The sequence below is a fragment of the Chrysemys picta genome, chromosome 2 (assembly GCF_011386835.1).
Source record: "Chrysemys picta bellii isolate R12L10 chromosome 2, ASM1138683v2, whole genome shotgun sequence".
Classification (NCBI taxonomy): Eukaryota; Metazoa; Chordata; order Testudines; family Emydidae; genus Chrysemys; species Chrysemys picta.
The window spans coordinates 81,930,780-81,948,780 of NC_088792.1; the positions used below are offsets into that span (position 1 = coordinate 81,930,780).

The 18,001-nt window shown below is 44.0% G+C and overlaps 2 protein-coding genes across 24 annotated transcripts in view; one reads left to right on the top strand and one right to left on the bottom strand.

The window, feature by feature from the left end:
* Positions 1–1,148: 1,148 nt before the first annotated feature.
* ASTE1 (asteroid homolog 1) lies at positions 1,149–10,700 on the bottom strand. 4 transcript variants are annotated; one of them, XM_005278657.4, is made up of 5 exons: positions 9,908–10,700; positions 8,474–9,805; positions 5,436–5,646; positions 3,544–3,733; positions 1,149–2,194 (listed from the first exon to the last, which is right to left on the bottom strand). In XM_005278657.4, exons 2-5 carry the CDS (start codon positions 9,785–9,787, stop codon positions 1,894–1,896), a joined length of 2,016 nt encoding a protein of 671 aa, XP_005278714.2. In that variant the 5' UTR covers positions 9,788–9,805; positions 9,908–10,700; the 3' UTR covers positions 1,149–1,893. The 4 variants fall into 4 exon arrangements, with proteins under 4 accessions (XP_005278714.2, XP_005278715.1, XP_042697267.1 ...); XM_005278658.5 differs by having other exon boundaries at positions 8,474–8,976; positions 9,908–10,689; XM_042841333.2 differs by having other exon boundaries at positions 8,474–9,282; positions 9,908–10,680.
* Positions 10,701–10,718: 18 nt separating this feature from the next.
* NEK11 (NIMA related kinase 11) overlaps positions 10,719–18,001 on the top strand; it is a 200,073-nt gene continuing 192,790 nt past the window's right edge. For 16 of the 20 annotated variants that reach the window (XR_010598373.1, XR_010598375.1, XR_010598374.1 and 13 more), the window contains exon 1: positions 10,950–11,087. The gene's annotated coding sequence lies outside the window, so the exon portion shown is untranslated. Of the gene's footprint in view, positions 10,788–10,949; positions 11,088–18,001 lie in introns of those variants that run through there. The other 4 variants (XM_065583619.1, XM_065583623.1, XM_065583628.1 and 1 more) reach the window with 4 other exon arrangements.

The following is an 18,001-nucleotide window of genomic DNA, read 5'->3' on the forward strand; positions in this document are numbered from 1 at the left end:
GTAACTGCTGTGGCGCCGGAAGCTCATCCAGCACTGACTGACTCATTAGCACTGCTGCAAGCGAGTTCTTAGAGGCTTACTTGGCTGTGGGACCAATTTCAGAATCTCTGACCTTGGACAGACACCGACAATGAACAGGCTGGGTCCCTCTTGTGATCTTTTGGTACTGCCCATAAACTTGAGTAGGCAGGACTGTGGACTGGTGTGCCCCACCTATGGAAGAATTTGCCTTCTCAGCCTTTTCAGAGGAATGCAGCAGATCCTCCTCACCAGAATGTAACCGATCTCCACCATGGATAACCTAGTGGGACATGAACACACAGTCGAGGGAGGAATCCCAAAGAGGCACCCAAAAGCCTTCTGGACCGAGAAGGAACAACCAAGCTGCTATCCTCCCATGTGGGCTCCTCCCCCTTACTACTACTACTACCACCACCACCACCACCACCACCAACCCTGAACCTCTATTGGTGTCCTTGAGGTATCACCCATATTTTAAGAAACTGCTTCCTCGGTGGTATCCAGACCAAAATCACCCTCTCAAAACAGATCCAGCCTGTTCCAACACATCACCAACTACTAGGAAAGCAAGAGGTCGGGGGGCAGGGGGTCTCTTCCTCAACACCTGCTTGCTATTTTTTTCCTTATCCTCTGATAAGGTAACTGAGATTAACCCTTTTGATGTTACTACAGGTTTAAGGAATCTGAGAGCACTGTAATTTCACTGATTACACCTGGGGAGGGTGTGATCAGGTAAAGGCAAAAACTGAAGTGGTTGAGGCTGCCCCCACCCCTTATGCCCTGGGCTACAATGGTTGCGAGGGTTCTCGGGGCGCAGCCATGGTTCTAATGGATACTGCTATCCAAAAGAATCTCATCTTGTGCACAAGGGATGCATATGCCCCAAACAGGCAATCTGCATGGACAACACATCTCAAAGAACCAGAGTTACTGTAAGGTAAGTAACCATTCTTTCTGGTGAACAGTGGACACAACTCTGACTAAAGATACAGGTTAATGATCTAAAAACCTTTATAACCTTGAGAGAGAGAGAAATCAATTGATTCTTGAAGGGGAACAAGAGTAGTAAATACTAGCTATCTTACTGCAGGAGTATGTTGGAAACCAAATCAGATGGAGCCTGTCAAACCTATATGCATAAATAATTTATTTAAAATGAATTTTTGTTTTAACATTCCTTTTATTTTTGGAATCTTCTGGGAAAAGACCCTTGCTTGACAGTTTCTCAAGTGGTATCAAAGGTACTTGATGGAAGAAAAAAAATAGTTTACTTTCGGTGGTAGCATTCAGGCTTGGTAGTGACTATCCAAACCTGTTTCTTGTTAAGAGAAACACAGAAGAAAAGGATACGTTCCAGTTTCTTTCCCCAACAGTTCAGTAACTAGAATACCATAGGCACAGCAGATGGCTCAACTTCCACTGAAAGTCCATGGAAGTCAGGCACCCATGTTCCTCCCTTGGAAACTTTTGAAAATCTCACTGGTGGACGCTGGCCTTGCAGAATTAAATTTATGATTAGCTTTCCATGTCAAGTATGTAGTTGTGATGGCGTGTTTTTTTTGAAAATGGTGGTTGGAGGGGTGGGGAGAATAGTGTCCTCTTACTCCTTTACTTTAAAATTGCAAATTTCGTTTCTTCTGTTGTATTCAAGGACATCAAACGACTGACCATTTTTTGGAAAGTTCAGACAGTATCCTATAAGAACATTATTTTGGGGGGGGAAATCACTAGCAAGATTCATTCTAAAAATTGATCCATGTGAATCAAGTTTTGTAAAAAGGCCAGTTAAGTTCCAATGCAGTTCACCCACTTCATTGTAACTGTGATCCATTCACAAGGCTGAATTATTTGAATGTCATGTATGTGCTGCTTTCAGTCTTCCACCATTAGTGATGCAAACCTATTGTTAACATCACAGAGAGGCTGAGCTTCCAATGTAGCATGCTGTCTGGTAGTATCTGCTTGACTAGTGGCTTGCTTGTTCTTTTCCTTGCAGGATTTGGTCGTCTTGGTTGTCTCCTGGAAGAAGTCTGGAGGTACAGTTGACTTTACTGCATGGAGCAGATCACAATAAAGCTGGCTCATCTTTGGAGATGAGATAAGCAGATTCTCTGCTCCATGTGCTGATTTGAGCTCTTTGCATAGTCTATGCACAAGGGTCCCACAATAAAGCCTGCCCGAAGGAAGGAAAGATTAAATTTAGAATCGTATTGAACTATAGCTAGCAAAACTATACTGTTTAGTGGGGGGGAAAAACAAACTACATAATCATTGAATGAACTCTTTAAATAAAAACCTTTTAAAGAAACAATCCCAAAGGCATCTTCATGATGAGTTCAAATCCAGCTTGTCTGCAGGTACATATTTACATTACTATATTTCTTAATTTTATTGGGTTTTAGAACCAGCAGGCACAATAAAGCCAAAGAAATTTCAGGTGACAATTCCATTTTTAAAAACTTGTTTTGGGTTTAATCAGAAGAAAAATCAAATTACTTGTATCTTCAATGCATGCTTTTTATTTGAGCACTATATAGGCATATTATTCAGTTAGACCTAGACATGAATATAGTGGAAAGAAGACCTTTACACATCCATTCAAGTAACAAGAAGTGCAGAACTCACTTGTCCAAGGAAGAGAAACTGCTTTTTAACTGCACCTTGAATATTTGAGAGCTGAATTTGAGTAAAGTGCATTTTTAACCCTACAGAAGACTTGCATCTCATGAGGGATGTTTAAAATCAGATTTAACACTGAAAATACAGATCCTAGATAAACAACAAGGAGTCTGGTGGCACCTTAAAGACTAACAGATTTATTTGGGCATAAGCTTTCGTGAGTAAAAACCTCACTTCTTCGGATGCAAGATCTACTATCCTAGATAGAAATCATATTTAAGTTTGTGAATCTTCTGTAGTAACAGGTATAAATAATTTTGCTCAAGTGAAAATGCTTAGGATTATATGCCAGTGATTTCCAGACTCTTTTTTTCATGTTTTCAATTTATTGTACCTTTTCCCTTCCTTGATGCACTTCTACATTTTGCAATCTCCTAGTTGTCTGTCTCAGGTGGTCATGCCTACATGTTTACATACTTTAGTTCTGATCTTAACATTTGACTCTCAGGAGTCATTTCATTGGCCTCAAAGGGTGTGCAAGATCAGGCCCAAACTTTAAAATTTTTACACATGACTTGAATTCAGTCACAGTATGTACTAAAGCATTAAGGGTAAAATTTTAATTATATTTTGGTTCAAAAGATTTTTATATTGGAATTTATATGTAGTAATTACCAAAAACCATGATTTTGCTGAAACATTAGAAGCTGTTGCCATTTATTAAGTGCCAGAGTACTAGTGCTATACAACAGAATATGAACTGTACCAAATTTAAAGGGTCCCTCACCCAAGGAGCTTACATTCCAGAGGCACAGCAGGTATAATACAAGCCGAAACACAATGTGAGGGTGCTTTATATTTGGAGCACTTTGTGAAGAAGGCTGGTCTTTTACAGTTTCTTACCGTGTTACCTCTGGTTCAGGGAGAGGAGTAGAGAGTAGCTGGTTGAGATGCAATCCCATCTGGAGGCAGCACTGCCACTGGCAGAAAGTGTGTGCTGTGTCTAAATCCAGTAATTCCTGAAAATTCTTTTCTTTCCATTTTAGAAACTGGTCATAGACCATTTTATCTTTGACATGGAAAACCACAGGATCTAGATTATGAATGAACAAGAAAATAAGGGTTTTTCTAGAGGCTCCTATGCATTCTACTATACAAAGCATGACTGGTATGTACAATTAATGGTGCCTGTGAACCTCTAAACACCAAGTATCAAGAAGTATCTGAAGTAATCAGTTTAAGTGTCTTAAACTGTTACTGTTCAAGTACCAAAAGCCATGAGAGACTGAAACAAAAATTCAATCTATTTGTTGGCTTAGTTATGTGTCTACGAGTGCACATACTTGTGTTGTGGGCCAACTGGAAAATCTTTAAAAAGATCCCACTGTGTCAGGTTAATGAGAAGTATCTGAGAATTGCCTGTCTAGCTTCTGTAATCCATAACCCTTTCCTTCCTCCCATACAATCAGGAATTCCTCCTAAATCTAAGGCTGGCATATTACATTACCTAAAAATCTCTCCCCACAACCTTTTAACTTTAAGATAATATCAAACACTTAAATCTTGCTACTTTTGCAGTATTAAGATAGCTTCCCCCCATGTTTTGGGGAAACCCCCCCTGCCTTAAACAGGATTTAAACCCAAAGTACTAATTATTGCCTACTAATTTGTTATACAAATGCTATGCTAAAGTAACATTTTTCAATAGGTTTAATCATAAACCAGCAAAAGCAAACCAAAAAAACCCTACCAGTTCTGAGTTTAGATAGTAACTCAGCCCCGCGTTGTGTGTAAAGATTATAGTTGATCATTGTGCATAATACTTGTGACAAAATACCCAGTCACAACAGGCCAAGTTAATTAGTTTTAACACTAATCCTGAATGTTCTGGCTTCTTATTAAATATAGTTAAGGCTCTGACTTTAGGCATTACTGATTATATTAATCTCTTATTTTTTAGAGTGCCCATTTAGAGATCAGGACCTCATCGTGCCAAGCACTGTGTACGCAGACTATTCTTGCCCTAGAATTGATAATCTGAAGTAGAACCTCAATGCCTAGCTGCTGCCAGTACTAAATTTGCTTAGTCTCTTGGACTTAGGTATTGAGAGAGTTCTCTCAATACAGGATTTTATTTATTACTGATACTGTACTGACCGTTTCTTTGGCCAAATTTCTATTAGTATTTCCCCTTCCATAATGTATGAAGTTCTGAAAGTATGTGAAAGTGAAGCTATTGCCTCTCTTCCTAAGCTTCCCTATTGAATCTGCTTTGAATTAGAATTTATTGTTGGACTTGCACATGAACAATGTGTTTCCTGTAAGTACAAACTGACTTTAGTAAAAGTTCATTACTGAATAATAAAACAGTCTTATAGAGGTAACATTTGATGCATGTGTAAGTCTGAAAAAATATTTTGCACTTTTATAGTATACCTGAAGCACACTTACAAGTGCCAACACCACCCGACACGGTCCATATGGATTTTACCCATTTAAAGATAGGCAACTGAGGCACAGATAAGTTAGAGGTCTTTCCCAAACACAAAACAAGTTGGGAATAGAAGTTAGTTTAACTTCAAGTCTCTCAGTCCTAACTGTGACACAGCACTGCCTCTCATCTTCGCCAATGTATAAATTGACTGCTGAGGGTAGAGTGTAAATCACCATTAATTCCTATGGAAGTGGAGGGTCTTTACAAAAACAAAAGGGGAAACTGGGGCTAGAATGTAGATTTGCATATAAATATGAAACATCTAGAAACATGTAAAGTTTTTAGTTTTGTGGGGACCTACCTGGGCTGCTACTTGTCCTGTGCAATTCCCCAAATACCATTCCTAGAAGTAATGCCTGTAAATGATGCAATTTCACTTTGGGTTCTGAGTAATGTGTCCAGTAGCAGGTTACAGCAACAGGGAGCCACAAGGGACTGGGGATGGATTGTAGGATGTTGGCTTTCACTCCTAATGTCTCCAACAGAAGTTTTAGCCGATCTGATCTGGGCACCTGCCAAAAAGTCATAATTTTGGATACACTATGAAGAGGTCTGGCTTTATTTTGCTGTAAGAAAGTCTATCTACACTTATTTGCCATCTTCACCTAAAGGCAAATGCCTTCTGTGTTTAATGCTAGCTAAGCTAGCCGGTACCTTGTTAATGTTTTCAAAAAGATGTCAAACCTTTTAAATATTGAACTAATGAAAGTGACTTCAATTAAACTTAAACAGATCATTCTGTAGAATGAATAGTTTTGGAATGATATTTAATCTTTTTTAAAAGTAGTCAGTATATTGTATTTCCTACATTATCTTTCAAGGGTCAAATTTTTTGGAAGTGTTGCAGTTAGATGCCTAAATGAGTTGGGAGCTGAGCACATTGAAAATCTAGCCACTTGTTATGCATTAAAACCACCTCCTTTGGTTATGTCATGGAGGGTGTCTGTCCTACATCACCTGCATTTCAGGAGTTAGCATTGTACCATAGGTTGTAAACTACCACACATCCAACTATCCATACTATTGATCTATACTCCCAGTGGAATCTTCTACGTGGATTTTGGCAGAGAACTGCAGTTACCACTTGTACTGTAAGAGCTCTCAATCCATACAAGTGAAAATCTAGCTTCAGAAATTGACTAGTAAATGAGACTTAACTCATTTTAAAAAAAAATTCTAAGCCATTACAGTAACACTGGTACAAATTGTATTTATATACAAAAAAAACTTTGCAGTTGTAGTATTATAGGAGCCTGTGCAACCTTAGTTCAGCTGCTTTGTGTACATGCATTATAGTCTTGCCCATTATTAGGGCCCTACCAATTTCATAGCCATGAAAAATATTTCAGACTGTGAAATAAGCACTTCCCAGTGAAATCTGCTCTCCCTTGCTGTTGGGAATGCCCCAGCCAGGGGGCTCTTAGCTGCAAGTCCTAGCTGGGCTGGGAAGGGAGAGGACTTATCCTTCCACTGCATGGCTGCTCTCAGGGGGAGATCAGACCCACCTCTGAGTGTCTCCCCCTGCTGCAGGAAGCTCCAGCCCAGGAGGTTCCTGCAGCTGGAGGAGACTTGTGGAGGAGGGTCCAATATGCCTCTGCTCCTGGAAGTGCAGCCAGGGTGTTCCTACCTGTAAGTCCCTGCTGGGCTGAGGAGCGACAGCACTTCTCCTTCCCTTGCATGGCAACGCTGGGAGTGTGGGTGAGATCAGATCCACTTCTGGGTATCTTTTGGGTTCGGACCCCCATGGTTATAACACTCTAAAATTTCAGATGCACACAGCTGAAAATGTGAAATAGAGCACTTTAAAAAGTCTCTGGCCATGACATTGATCAAAATGGACCATGACTTTGGTAGGGCCCTACCCATTATCAGACAAGAAATCTGCAGTAGAGCAGAAACAGAACCCAGCACTGTTGGGCCCCAATCCAATGCTAAAAATGCAAGAACATCTTTTCTCTTCCTGTAACCCTTTGCTTCATTTATGGTCCACCCTATGCACTGAACAAGGCAGGGTGGGTCCTAGAACACATGACTATGTAATAATTTAATTAAAGACTAGCACAGTGCCTACACAGAGACAAATTTAAAGTTGCATGGACATTTACTAACTTGTGCTTGCTTGACTCTGCAATCTTAACATTCACTTAAAGATTTTTGTATGCAGTTTCCTTAATTTAAAGAAAAATGAAAACAAATGTACATGGGTCAGCAGCAGGGTTTGAATGCAGGTCCTTGAGCTCTATAGTACCAGTTGGGCTAAAGGAGTAAATGATAGCGGTCATAGGCTGCTATTTTTCATGGTGTCCCTTCTGTTTCCTCCCTAACAGGAGATGTACACACTTTGCCAATATACTTTAATGGTTATATACAGCACTGCTAAACACAGATCTGGAGCATTCATTCTGAAACGTGGAGCGGGCAGTGGATGAGACTTGCGTCTACCATATTAGAGCCAGATTCTATTCCGAGCTCTCCCCAACATGACCTTGTGCAACGTCACAATTATGTACCCTTTAAAAGGGGATGAGGAAAGACATTTTCCTTCCTCTAAAGATAAGGGTTACGAGGCCTTGATCAATAGTGACTAAACCACACAGGATTGCCACCTCTAGTTAATATAAGAACTGAGACTACAACTGTTTCCTTCTCTACCCCAAAATGTTTTCTTCAGCTGCTGCTTTGTCTATTTACTGTCTGGAGCCATGTAGGGAGCTCTGTAAAACTAGAAGTGTACTCGCTGCAGATGGCACACACAGAACTGGGGGGCTGAAGTTTGCTCAGTGCAGATGAATTAGAAATTTTAGCAGAAAGCCTCTAACATATACTCAGTATAGCTTGTGACTGCTTGTCCTGAAGTGTATAGCTTAACCAAACCTGGATAAATTTTCACAAGGACAGAAGAAAAAAAAGCCCAGCTCTTTAAATCAAGGATTATTCCTCATGTAGATATAAAAAAAAAAAGTTTCTGTTCTGAAAGCTCCGGCCTAAAGGGTTAGTTTGGCAAAATTGAATGCAAATTAAACCAGGGTTATAATGGAAAGTTTTAGGCAAAATTAAATATAGGCCTTTACCACCTCTGCCTATAACTTGTCAAGTGTTCCTTTTTAAAAAATAACTAAAATAATTGTGTAATTGTAACATATGCTGCACACCAAAGACTATGACCCTACACTTAGTAATGCATGTAGTGCTTATTACCATGAGCCATCTTACAGAAGTCACTTGTAAGTACTATATCTGGTACTAAACTGACTGACTGGATTGACACCCAAGTTTTTTTCCCCCCATTACACTCACAACATTGATTATTGTCCAGGATATCTGTTCTGACAACCGTACCTCAGTTAGTGTGGCCAAAGGGCGATGGTCTTCACAAAAATCCAGAGGCAGCATTGTTGTTGGAACAAAGGATTTTTTAAGAGTCTTTTGGATTCTATCAAATTCACGGACAATCGGCAGCTTGTTGGACTGCTTACTTGGGGAAGTAACTTCAGAATTTTGAGAGGCGTTCAGAAGTAACCCATAGATGACTTGACGAATGGGTAAGGCGACTGTGTGAGCACTAGGCCTCTGCATGTTCTCCACCTGGACATGAAGGATTGTTCTTCTTAATAGAAGGGCATCACTAATGAATGGAGACAAATGACCTTTTGCAAAAGCCTCAAGCATCCATTGTGGTAACTCTAAGTTCCTGGTCACCTGAGATTCATAGGTTCCATTCTGAAAAAAATCCTCAAGATTCACATCAGACTGTTCATATTCCTCCATGGAAGCGCATAGAACCTTCCTTATTTCTTCTCTCTCATGCTTTTTAAGATATTTCAGTACATTGTCTATAGCCTCTGTGGGGTCAGCAAAACGGGATAACCAGTTTAGAAGTCCCTGAATGCGGACATGCTTCCTCCCCCTCCAACCAGAGCCTCCAACTGGCAGGCGCACCTTACTGAAGAATGTCTCTAGAGCTGGCAGATTAATGTAATCATTACCATTCATTACAGCAAAGAGAGGAAGAAGGGCTTTGTTCATATGACTGAAGTGGCTGCACAGCCTCTCTAAAGAGAAGCATCGAGCTGGAATGTAGCAGTCCAGTGTGCCTTCACAGGTACAAAGGTTTCTCCACTGAAAGTAATTCAGAGGGCAATACCCAGCTTTCAAATCAAAAATACAAAAGTCACTGTCTAAAGTTAATACGGGACAATTCCAATGATTAGCTAATGACATAATATCCCTATCTGCTTCTGAGAAGCACTGGACAAAAGGCACTTCTAATTTGGTCAAGGCTTGCTTGAAAACCTCTCTGGTGAGCAGGGGTAGCACGCTTCCACCACCACCTCTAGAGATGGAATATGCTACCTGGATCTTATCCCGGGCTCTTTCCTTTAACGTCACAAACTTCTTATCGGACAAGTCACACCCTCCATCTAACACAACATATGGGTATATTTTGCATACAGACAAAGTTTCAAAAAACTTGTGTACAATATCTGTAAAAGAATCATAATCCCCTCCATGCTGGAGGTCTAGATTTGATTCAAAATAAAGCCGATGAAACAAATTATTTCCATCAATGATTATTTTTTTATTCCTTAATTGTAGATCAGTGAAGAACTGCTTATGCTCTCCCACATAGCTCATTAATCCATGGATGCCCATGCTCTTAACCTGTAACACCTGTAGTCAAACAAATGAACAATTTAATTTTCAAGTACAGTGCACAAAACCTCACCCCTAGACTAATGATCAGATTAATACACACTAGGGTTGTCCACTTACCTCAATTCCTGCTAATTCTGAGTCCAAAAGTGACTGTTACAAAACTTTTCCCCAGGGCAAAAGGAAGCGATGCACACTGTTTACATCTAGCTTTTCCCCTGACAGGCCAAATTGTTTTGAACTACAGCTGCTAGAATTGCACTACCCCACCCCCATGTGACTTGGAGCTAACGATGCCAACTGACTTTTCTAGTGCCATCCATGGGCATTGAAAATTGCGCATCTAAAAAGGGAAGTGCGCCCACTTCTATCCTCCAGCCTTTCCAGGCAGTCGTATTCAGTGATTCCCCACCTGAGCAGGAGTGGTGTGTAAATGGCTGAGTTGGTCCGTAAGTTTTTGTTAAGCCGCCCTCAGCCTCTGTGCCACTGAAATAGACACAGAAAAGGAAGAGACGCCGCCCCCCGTGTAGTATGTAACGTGGCCAGCTCGGGGAGAGGCGGGAGACAGTCCCGGCTATAACGTTTCACCCAGAGAAACTCAATGCAGGGAACGCGCCTCACCCAGCCGGGGCCTCTCACCGCCCAGGAGCCGGGGCTCGGTAGGGCTGACAAGGCCTGGCTCGGGGTGTGCCTGCGGGGGGGAGGGGGTGACTAGACGGGGAGACACGAGCGGTGCCTCGTTCTCCTGCTGAGCCTCCCGTCCCCAGGGACGCTCCAGCGGCTGCTGAGGGGATCAGTCGCTCTGTGCGCGCTGTATAAGGGACCCGTCGCTGCCGCAGCTCGGGGGACTCAGTTCCGCCCCTCTAGACACGACTCGTGCCCAGCAAACAGCCTCCACTTCCGGGCGGGGGGGGACGCATCAAGAGAGGAGGACCCGGGAATCACGTGTGGTGAAGCCACGCCCACCCTATCGCGTCACTGTTCAGTCGCTCATCGGCGGGTAATGTTAACGTCCGTTTCCATGCGAACAGGGCAGAGGGGGCGCCGCCGGGTCACGTGACCAGCCAGCTCGGGTTCTCTCTGGGAACTGGTTGGGTCCGCCCTGGGTGTCTGTATCCCGTCGGGCAGCGCGGCGTCTCCAGGAGACCGATCCCAAACACATGCGGGGGGAGGGGACACACCGGGCTCCGAGAGGCGCTAGCGGGAGGGTGGAGAGGGGCCGTGCACCGAGATCCCGGCTGGGACGCAGGAGTGGGACCCGCGCCCCCTCCTCTTCTGGGCCGGGGGCGGGGATGAGACGGTAAATAGACGTGACCCCCCCCCCCCCCTGTGTCCGGCATAGCTCCGCTCGTCCCCCCACGCTCACACCCCCAGAGCCACAGGCACCGCGGGGGCTGGAGAGCGCCTGGCAATGCCCTGCCCCATCCCGTCCGCGAGCTCTGGGTGCTGGGGACAGGCGTTGCGACAACGGCTGCGATCATGAGACTGGCCACAGTGGATCAGATCAATGGACCTTCTAGCCCAGTATCCTGTCCTCTGACAGTGGCCAGTGCCAGGTGCTTCAGAGGGAATGAACAGTGCAGGCAATCACTGAGTGAGCCATGCCCCTGGTGCCCAGCACCTAGTAGTCAGGCTTAGGGGTGCCCAGAGCATGGGGTTGTGATCCTGATTGTCTTGGCTGATAGCCACTGATGGCTCTATCCTCCAGGAACTTATTTAATTATTTTTTTAACCCAGTGATAGTTTTGGTTTTCACAACATCCCCTGGCAACAAGTTCCACAGGTTGTCTGTGCGTTGTGTGAAGTAGTACTTCCTTTTGTTTGTTTTAAACCTATTAATAGGCTGCCTATCAATTTCATTGGCCTACCCCTGTTTCTTGTGTTATGTGAAGGGGTGAATAACACTTCCCCATTCCCTTTCTCTACACCATTCATGATTTTATAGAGTTCCATCCAGGGCCGGCTCCAGGCACCAGCTTACCAAGCAGGTGCTTGGGGCGGCCACTTTGGAGAGGGGCAACACGTCCAGCTGTTCGGTGGCAATTCGGCGGACAGTCCCTCACTCCTGCTCGGAGTGAAGGACCTCCCGCTGAATTGCTGCCGCAGATCGCGATCGCAGCTTTTTTGTTTTGTTTTGTTTGGCTGCTTGGGGCAGCCAAAACCCTGGAGCCGGCCCTGGTTCCATCATATCCTGCTCGTCCCCCATCCCGTCATCTTTTTTCCAAGCTGAACAGTCCCAGTCTTTTTAATCTCACCTCATATGGAAGATGTTCCATACCCTTAATCATTGAAAGACTCCGTTCTAAGTAGGCTTGGAAGGATTAGATTTGTGTTTGGTAAGTGTAGGTAAATACCAATTTCACTATTCACACACAAACCCATGAAAAAATAGTTCCATCAATAATAATAGAAATTTACAGATAGGCAAAATGAGAAAAATGCTGCTTGAGAACATATTAGAGTTTAATTTAGAGCTATTTACTTTATATATTTTGACATGTGATGTTGAGAATTCATGTTTTAATGTAAAGCGTTAACATTTTGAATCTCAATGTCTACTATCATTAAATAATTATTGGCTGACCAGCCCATAATTTCCCACAATTGTGAAAATTTAAATAGATAAAACTCAAAAAAGTGGCTTAAAACCTATAATTTTGCACAACTATGAAAATTAAAATTGATAACAATAGAAAAAATACTTTAAAGTAAACACTGGATAATATCCATCAAAACTGTAAAACAATAAACATTGAGTTCCACCAGGCCCAGTTATAAGGGAATGAAATCCTATTACTAGGTGTTATTGCTTCCTTGGCCTTGCAAAATTATCATGAAAATATGGCCTAGCCACCAAATCTAATTGCTTGCTTGGCTATATAAACAGGAAATACAGTAAAATCTGCCTTAAGGCACAGCTACACTAGAGATTACAGTGGTGCAGCTGCACCGCTGTAGCTGCTCCACTGTAAGATCTCTAATGTAGCCGCTCTAAGCCAACGGGAGAGAGCTCTCCCGTTGGCTTAACTACTCCAGCCCCCACGAGTGGCAGTAGCCATGTCTGCAGGAGAAGCTCTTCTGCTGACATAGCGATGTCCATACGTTGGGTGTAACTTATGTCGCTCAGGAGGGTGACTTATTCACCCCCCCGAGCAACATAAGTTATGCCAACATAAGCTGTAGTGTAGACATAGCCTTAGAGACCACCTTTGAAGAGAGACTAGCTGTCACTAGGAATACGTGCAGAGGCCACAGAACACTATGGCTCTCTGCTGTGCAAACCTTTGAAGAGAGACTACCTATTACAAGAGACTATTTTTGCTAACTCCCATGAGTGGTCGCTCTTGGCAGATTATACTGTACTCCGTCTAAGTCTGGGGACACCCTATAAGGAAGGGCTCTCTAGAAACATAGATTCAAATCCTGGCAGGTTCTTTCTCTGTCTTTTTTTGGAGTAGATACACTGAGTTCTAGGAAACTGACTCAGCGGGCAGATTGGCATGGATGAAATTGACACCACCACTTCTAAGGTACTTGGTGTTTGCCCTTGAAGTCTCCCACCCAAACATTGACCACTAGTCATCCTGCTTCGTTTATGCAGGCCCTCTCAGAGGTCCAGAGAGGCCAGGGCCACTTCCAGCTTTTGAGGCCCCTAGCCATAATAAAAATAAAAAATGACAACACATGAAAACAAAATAATGCACCAAAAAAAAAAGTGAGACATAATTTGAATATTTTTTTTATTTAACAAATGCTTTTCTAGCCTTTTTCTGTGCAAATGCTCTAATTATTGAGGAAAAATCTAGCTTTCGTGCAATGTCATTAAGTATGGCGAGCCCATTCAAATGCTCTTGTCCCATAGTTGAACGGTGATAGTTCTTTACCTGCTTCAACATGTTGAAGGTGCTTTCACCTGAAGCCACTGATGCAGGCAAACTGACAAAAATACGCAACGCAATTGTGATATTAGGAAACACCCCAGAGAGTCCAAGTTCGAGTATTTCTTGAAGCAATTCCTTTGGCTTGCAATCCAATTTAAAGTTTGTGGAATATATTCGTTTGAGGAAGATGACCTCATCACTGAGATCTTTTGAGATTTCTTTGTTGTACTGTTGCTGAAATTGTTCAGCTGCAGAAAGTAGATCTTCATTACTCAGTCTGGTGAACTGCCAAAGAAACCCAAAAGGATACAAATTAGTCTCAGTGATTCAAACTGATGTGTAAAACCTGATTGAATAGAGTCAATGATGACAAGGAGGACATTGACCCTATAATGCTGCTCAGCATCAGATTCAGTAGGTAAGTTGCGATTGGTGGAGAACTCAGATGAAATGTCAATATTCTGTGCTACTAAGTTGGACTCAGTCAGGATTGCATCCCATTGTTCACGAATCTGTTGAATGTCATTGATAAGACTTTCAATGTTATCCCTCTCAACATCAAGTGTAGCATTGTATGCTTCAATTACCAGATTAGTTTGGTGGATCATGTAAGTAGCTTCATCCACAAAGATGACATCAGAATGCATTCAAATTTGGACATGTGCTTCTGAATAGACTGAAGTTCAGTTCAAACCTATGCAATGAGATTGAGAGATTCAAGCTCATTTAAAGCCTTTCTCACTGAGTTCAAATGCTGCACAACTGGTTGAACACCATCAATCCGTGCACACCATCTAGTTTTGGACATCCCATGCAGTGAAACAGGAAGATATTGCTTCAGAATTTCCCACCTTTGTGGACTTCTACTGAAGAGATTGTACATTTGCTGAACTGTTCCAAAGTAAGTAATTGTCTCCTTGCATGGTTCAGCACAGTCAACACCTACAAGGTTTAGTGTGTGGTTTCCACAGTTGGAGAAAATACAGTTTGAATTATGCTCAGGCAGAACTGCTTGTACATCTTTATACTTCCCAGCCATATTAAATCCATTGTCATAGGTTTGACATATGCAGACTTGAAAATCTAACTTAAAACCTTCTAGATTGCTAGTACTCGAGCAGCAATTTCTTTTCCAGTTTTTCTCTTGACATTATTAAACAAAATAAACCTTTCTTCCATTGAAAATTGTGAGCTGTCTACAATCTTAACATATCGAATAACCATAGTAGTCTGTTCCTTGTGAGAACAATCTGGAATGGCATCAACAATGATTGAAAAATACTTGGCATTTCAAATCTCATCAAGAATTGTTGTTTTTTACGAATGACCGACATAGCTCAATAAACTCTTTTGTATGCGTGTGGAGAGAGAATGGACTTGCATGCGCTTTTGACTCTCTTGAGATTCTCGAACACGTTTAACATGCTCTGATAAAAGTGGGTCATATTTGCTGAGGAGCTCAACTATGCCTAGAAAGTTTCCATTTGACTGGAACCAAAGAAAGCCAATCCCCGCTCAGAAAGAAAAAGGATGACATTCAGGATGCGCTCAAAATGTTTTTTCCAGTTATTAGTTTCTGTAGAGAGTTTAGCCTGAGTCCATCAAGCCCAGGGTGCACAGTCTAAAGCAGGGGTTTCCAAACTTGGTTCGTGGCTTGTTCAGGGTAAGCCTCTGGTGGGCCGTGAGACACTTTGTTTACCTGAGCGTCCGCAGGTATGGCCGCTTGCAGCTCCCAATGGCCGCGGTTTGCCATTCACGGCCAGTGGGAGCTGTGGGCCATTGCAGGCATGGCTTGACTCGGCCTACTGCCCGGGGCATGACAACTTGAATTCAGTGGTCACAGTGCTGGGACAGGTCCTCGACCCCCGAGCGGTGTGTGGAGGAGTCCTCTTCCACAGCCCACAGCCTTCCTTGTCCCTGGTTACGGACACATCAGCTATGGGATGGGGGGCACATCTGCGGAACCTTCAGACACAGAGCCTGTGGTCACAGAACGAGCTCTCCCTCCATATCAACGTCAGGGAGCTAGTGGTAGTTCGCCTTGCTTGCCAAGCCTTCCGGGCCCAACTGCAAGGATGCTGCATAGCTGTTCTAACAGACAACACCACAGCCATGTTTTACATTAACAAGCAAGGGGGAGCCCGTTCCTCCCCACTATGCCAGGAGGCCTTTAGACTGTGGGAGTTCTACATAGTCTACTCCATTCACCTGGAAGTGTCGTTTCTCCCAGGAATTCAGAACATGCTGGCGGACCACTTCAGTAGGTCCTTCCACACTCATGAGTGGTCTCTCCGACCGGATGTCATACACCCCATCTTCCAAAGGTGGGGGTTTCCCGAGGTCGACCTGTTCGCCACCTGATGCAATAGGAAGTGCCAATCGTTCTGCTCCTTCCAGGGTCGCAACCCGTGTTCCCTCATGTACGCATTCCTGCTACCCTTGAGAGGTCGCCTGCTCTACGCCTTTCCTCCATTCCGTCTCGTGCACAAAGTCCTGCTCAAGATCCATAGGGAGGGGGCAAAGGTGATTCTGATAGCTCCAGTGTGGCCTCGCCAGCACTGGTACACCACGCTGCTGGAGCTGTCGATGGACATACCGGTCATGTTGCCTCTCCTCCCTGACTTACTCACTCAGGACCATGGTTGCCTCTATCATCCTGACCTACAGTCCCTCCACCTCATGGCTTGGAAGCTTCATGGCTGAACCTCACGGAGCTTCTGTGCTTGGATCAAGTAAGACAGGTCCTGCTAGGCAGCAGGAAGCCGTCCACCAGAGCCACGTATCTGGCAAAGTGGAAAAGATTTTCATGTGTTGGTGTTACCAGCACCTCAGCCCCGCCTCCAGGCGCTGGTACCTCTCATCTTAGAGTACTTCCTGCACCTGAAACAGCAAGACCTGGTGGCCTCCTCCATAAGGATTCACCTTGCTGCCATCTCAGCCTTCCACCCAGGTGCGTCTGGCTGCTCGGTCTTCACCAACCCTATGGTTGGTCACTTTCTCAAAGGCTTGGACCATTTATATCCTCAGATCCCTCAGCCTGTCCCTGCAAGGCTCCTTTACCTGGTCCTTTCAAGGCTCATGGGGCCCCCGTTCGAACCGTTGGCCACCTGCTCCCTCTTGTATCTCTCCTGGAAGACAGCTTTCCTGGTTGCCATTACGTCGGCGAGACGCGTCTCTGAGCTAAAAGCCCTCACCTTGGAACCGCCTTACACAGTTTTCCACAAGGATAAGGTGCAATTCAGACCGCACCTGGCCTTTCTCCCCAAGGTGATATTGAACTTCCACACCAGCCAGGACATTTTCCTACCTGTCTTTTACCCGAAGCCTCATGCTAGTACCCGGGAGTAGCAGCTACATTCCCTCGATGCCTGAGCCCTACATCGAGCGCACTAAACCATTCAGAAAATCGAAACAGCTATTTGTAGCAGTGGCGGACCGCATGAAAGGCCTCCCAGTCTCATCTCAAAGAATATCCTCCTGGATCACGTTCTGCATCTGCACTTGTTATGAGTTGGCCAAAGTGCTGACCCCAGTTCTCACCACACACTCCACTAGGGCCCAGGCCTCGTCAGCAGCGTTCCTGGCCCAGGTCCCGAACTAGGAAATCTGGAGGGCAGTGACTTGGTCCTCGGTTCATATCTTCACCTCTCACTACGCCATCGTCCGGCACGCCAGGGACGACACGGCTTTCGGTAGAGTGGTGCTACAATCAGCATTCCTTAACTCCGACCCCACTGCCTAGGTAAGGCTTGGGAGTCACCTAATTGGAATTGATATGAGCAATCACTCAAAGAAGAAAAAACGGTTACTCACCTCTCATAACTGTTGTTCTTCGAGATGTGTTGCTCATATGCATTCCAAACCCGCCGACCTTCCCCTCTGTCAGAGTAACTGGCAAGAAGGAACTGAGGGGACGCCGAGTTGGCAGGGTATTATATTGAGCGCCATGAAGGCACCACTCCAGGGAGCTCCACAGCCGACCCGACGGGTGCTGCTAGGGGAAAAACTTTCCAACAGCTGTGCACACGGTGCGCACACACCTAATTGGAATGGATCTGAGCAACACATCTCAAAGAACAACAGTTACGAAAGGTGAGTAACCATTTTTTCTTTGTGTGACGTTGAACTCTTATGTGATGGTAATCGGTCTTTTAACTTCTTCCAACCTCTGTTGATGCTCCATCCTGATTGATCAGAGAGAACTGATGCATTTGCAGCACTTTTGTTCAAAATGAAGCAGGGTGCACAGTACAGAGATTGTTTTTTCGTACTCCAGCATAATCAGTGTCTTGTGCAGGTCTCACCATTTGAAAGAGTTTTTGTCAGCAGACGA

What these genes read in the sequence shown, in the direction of transcription:
- ASTE1 (XM_005278657.4), bottom strand. Translation starts at nt 9,787, where the DNA reads ATGGGCATCCATGGATTAATGAGCTATGTGGGAGAGCATAAGCAGTTC. An exon ending in CAGGACAAGTAGCAGCCCAG is followed by an intron (nt 3,734 to 5,435) that starts GTAGGTCCCCAC and finishes TTCATAATCTAG; the next exon opens with ATCCTGTGGTTTTCCATGTC. An exon ending in CCTGAACCAGAGGTAACACG is followed by an intron (nt 2,195 to 3,543) that starts GTAAGAAACTGT and finishes TCCTTCGGGCAG; the next exon opens with GCTTTATTGTGGGACCCTTG.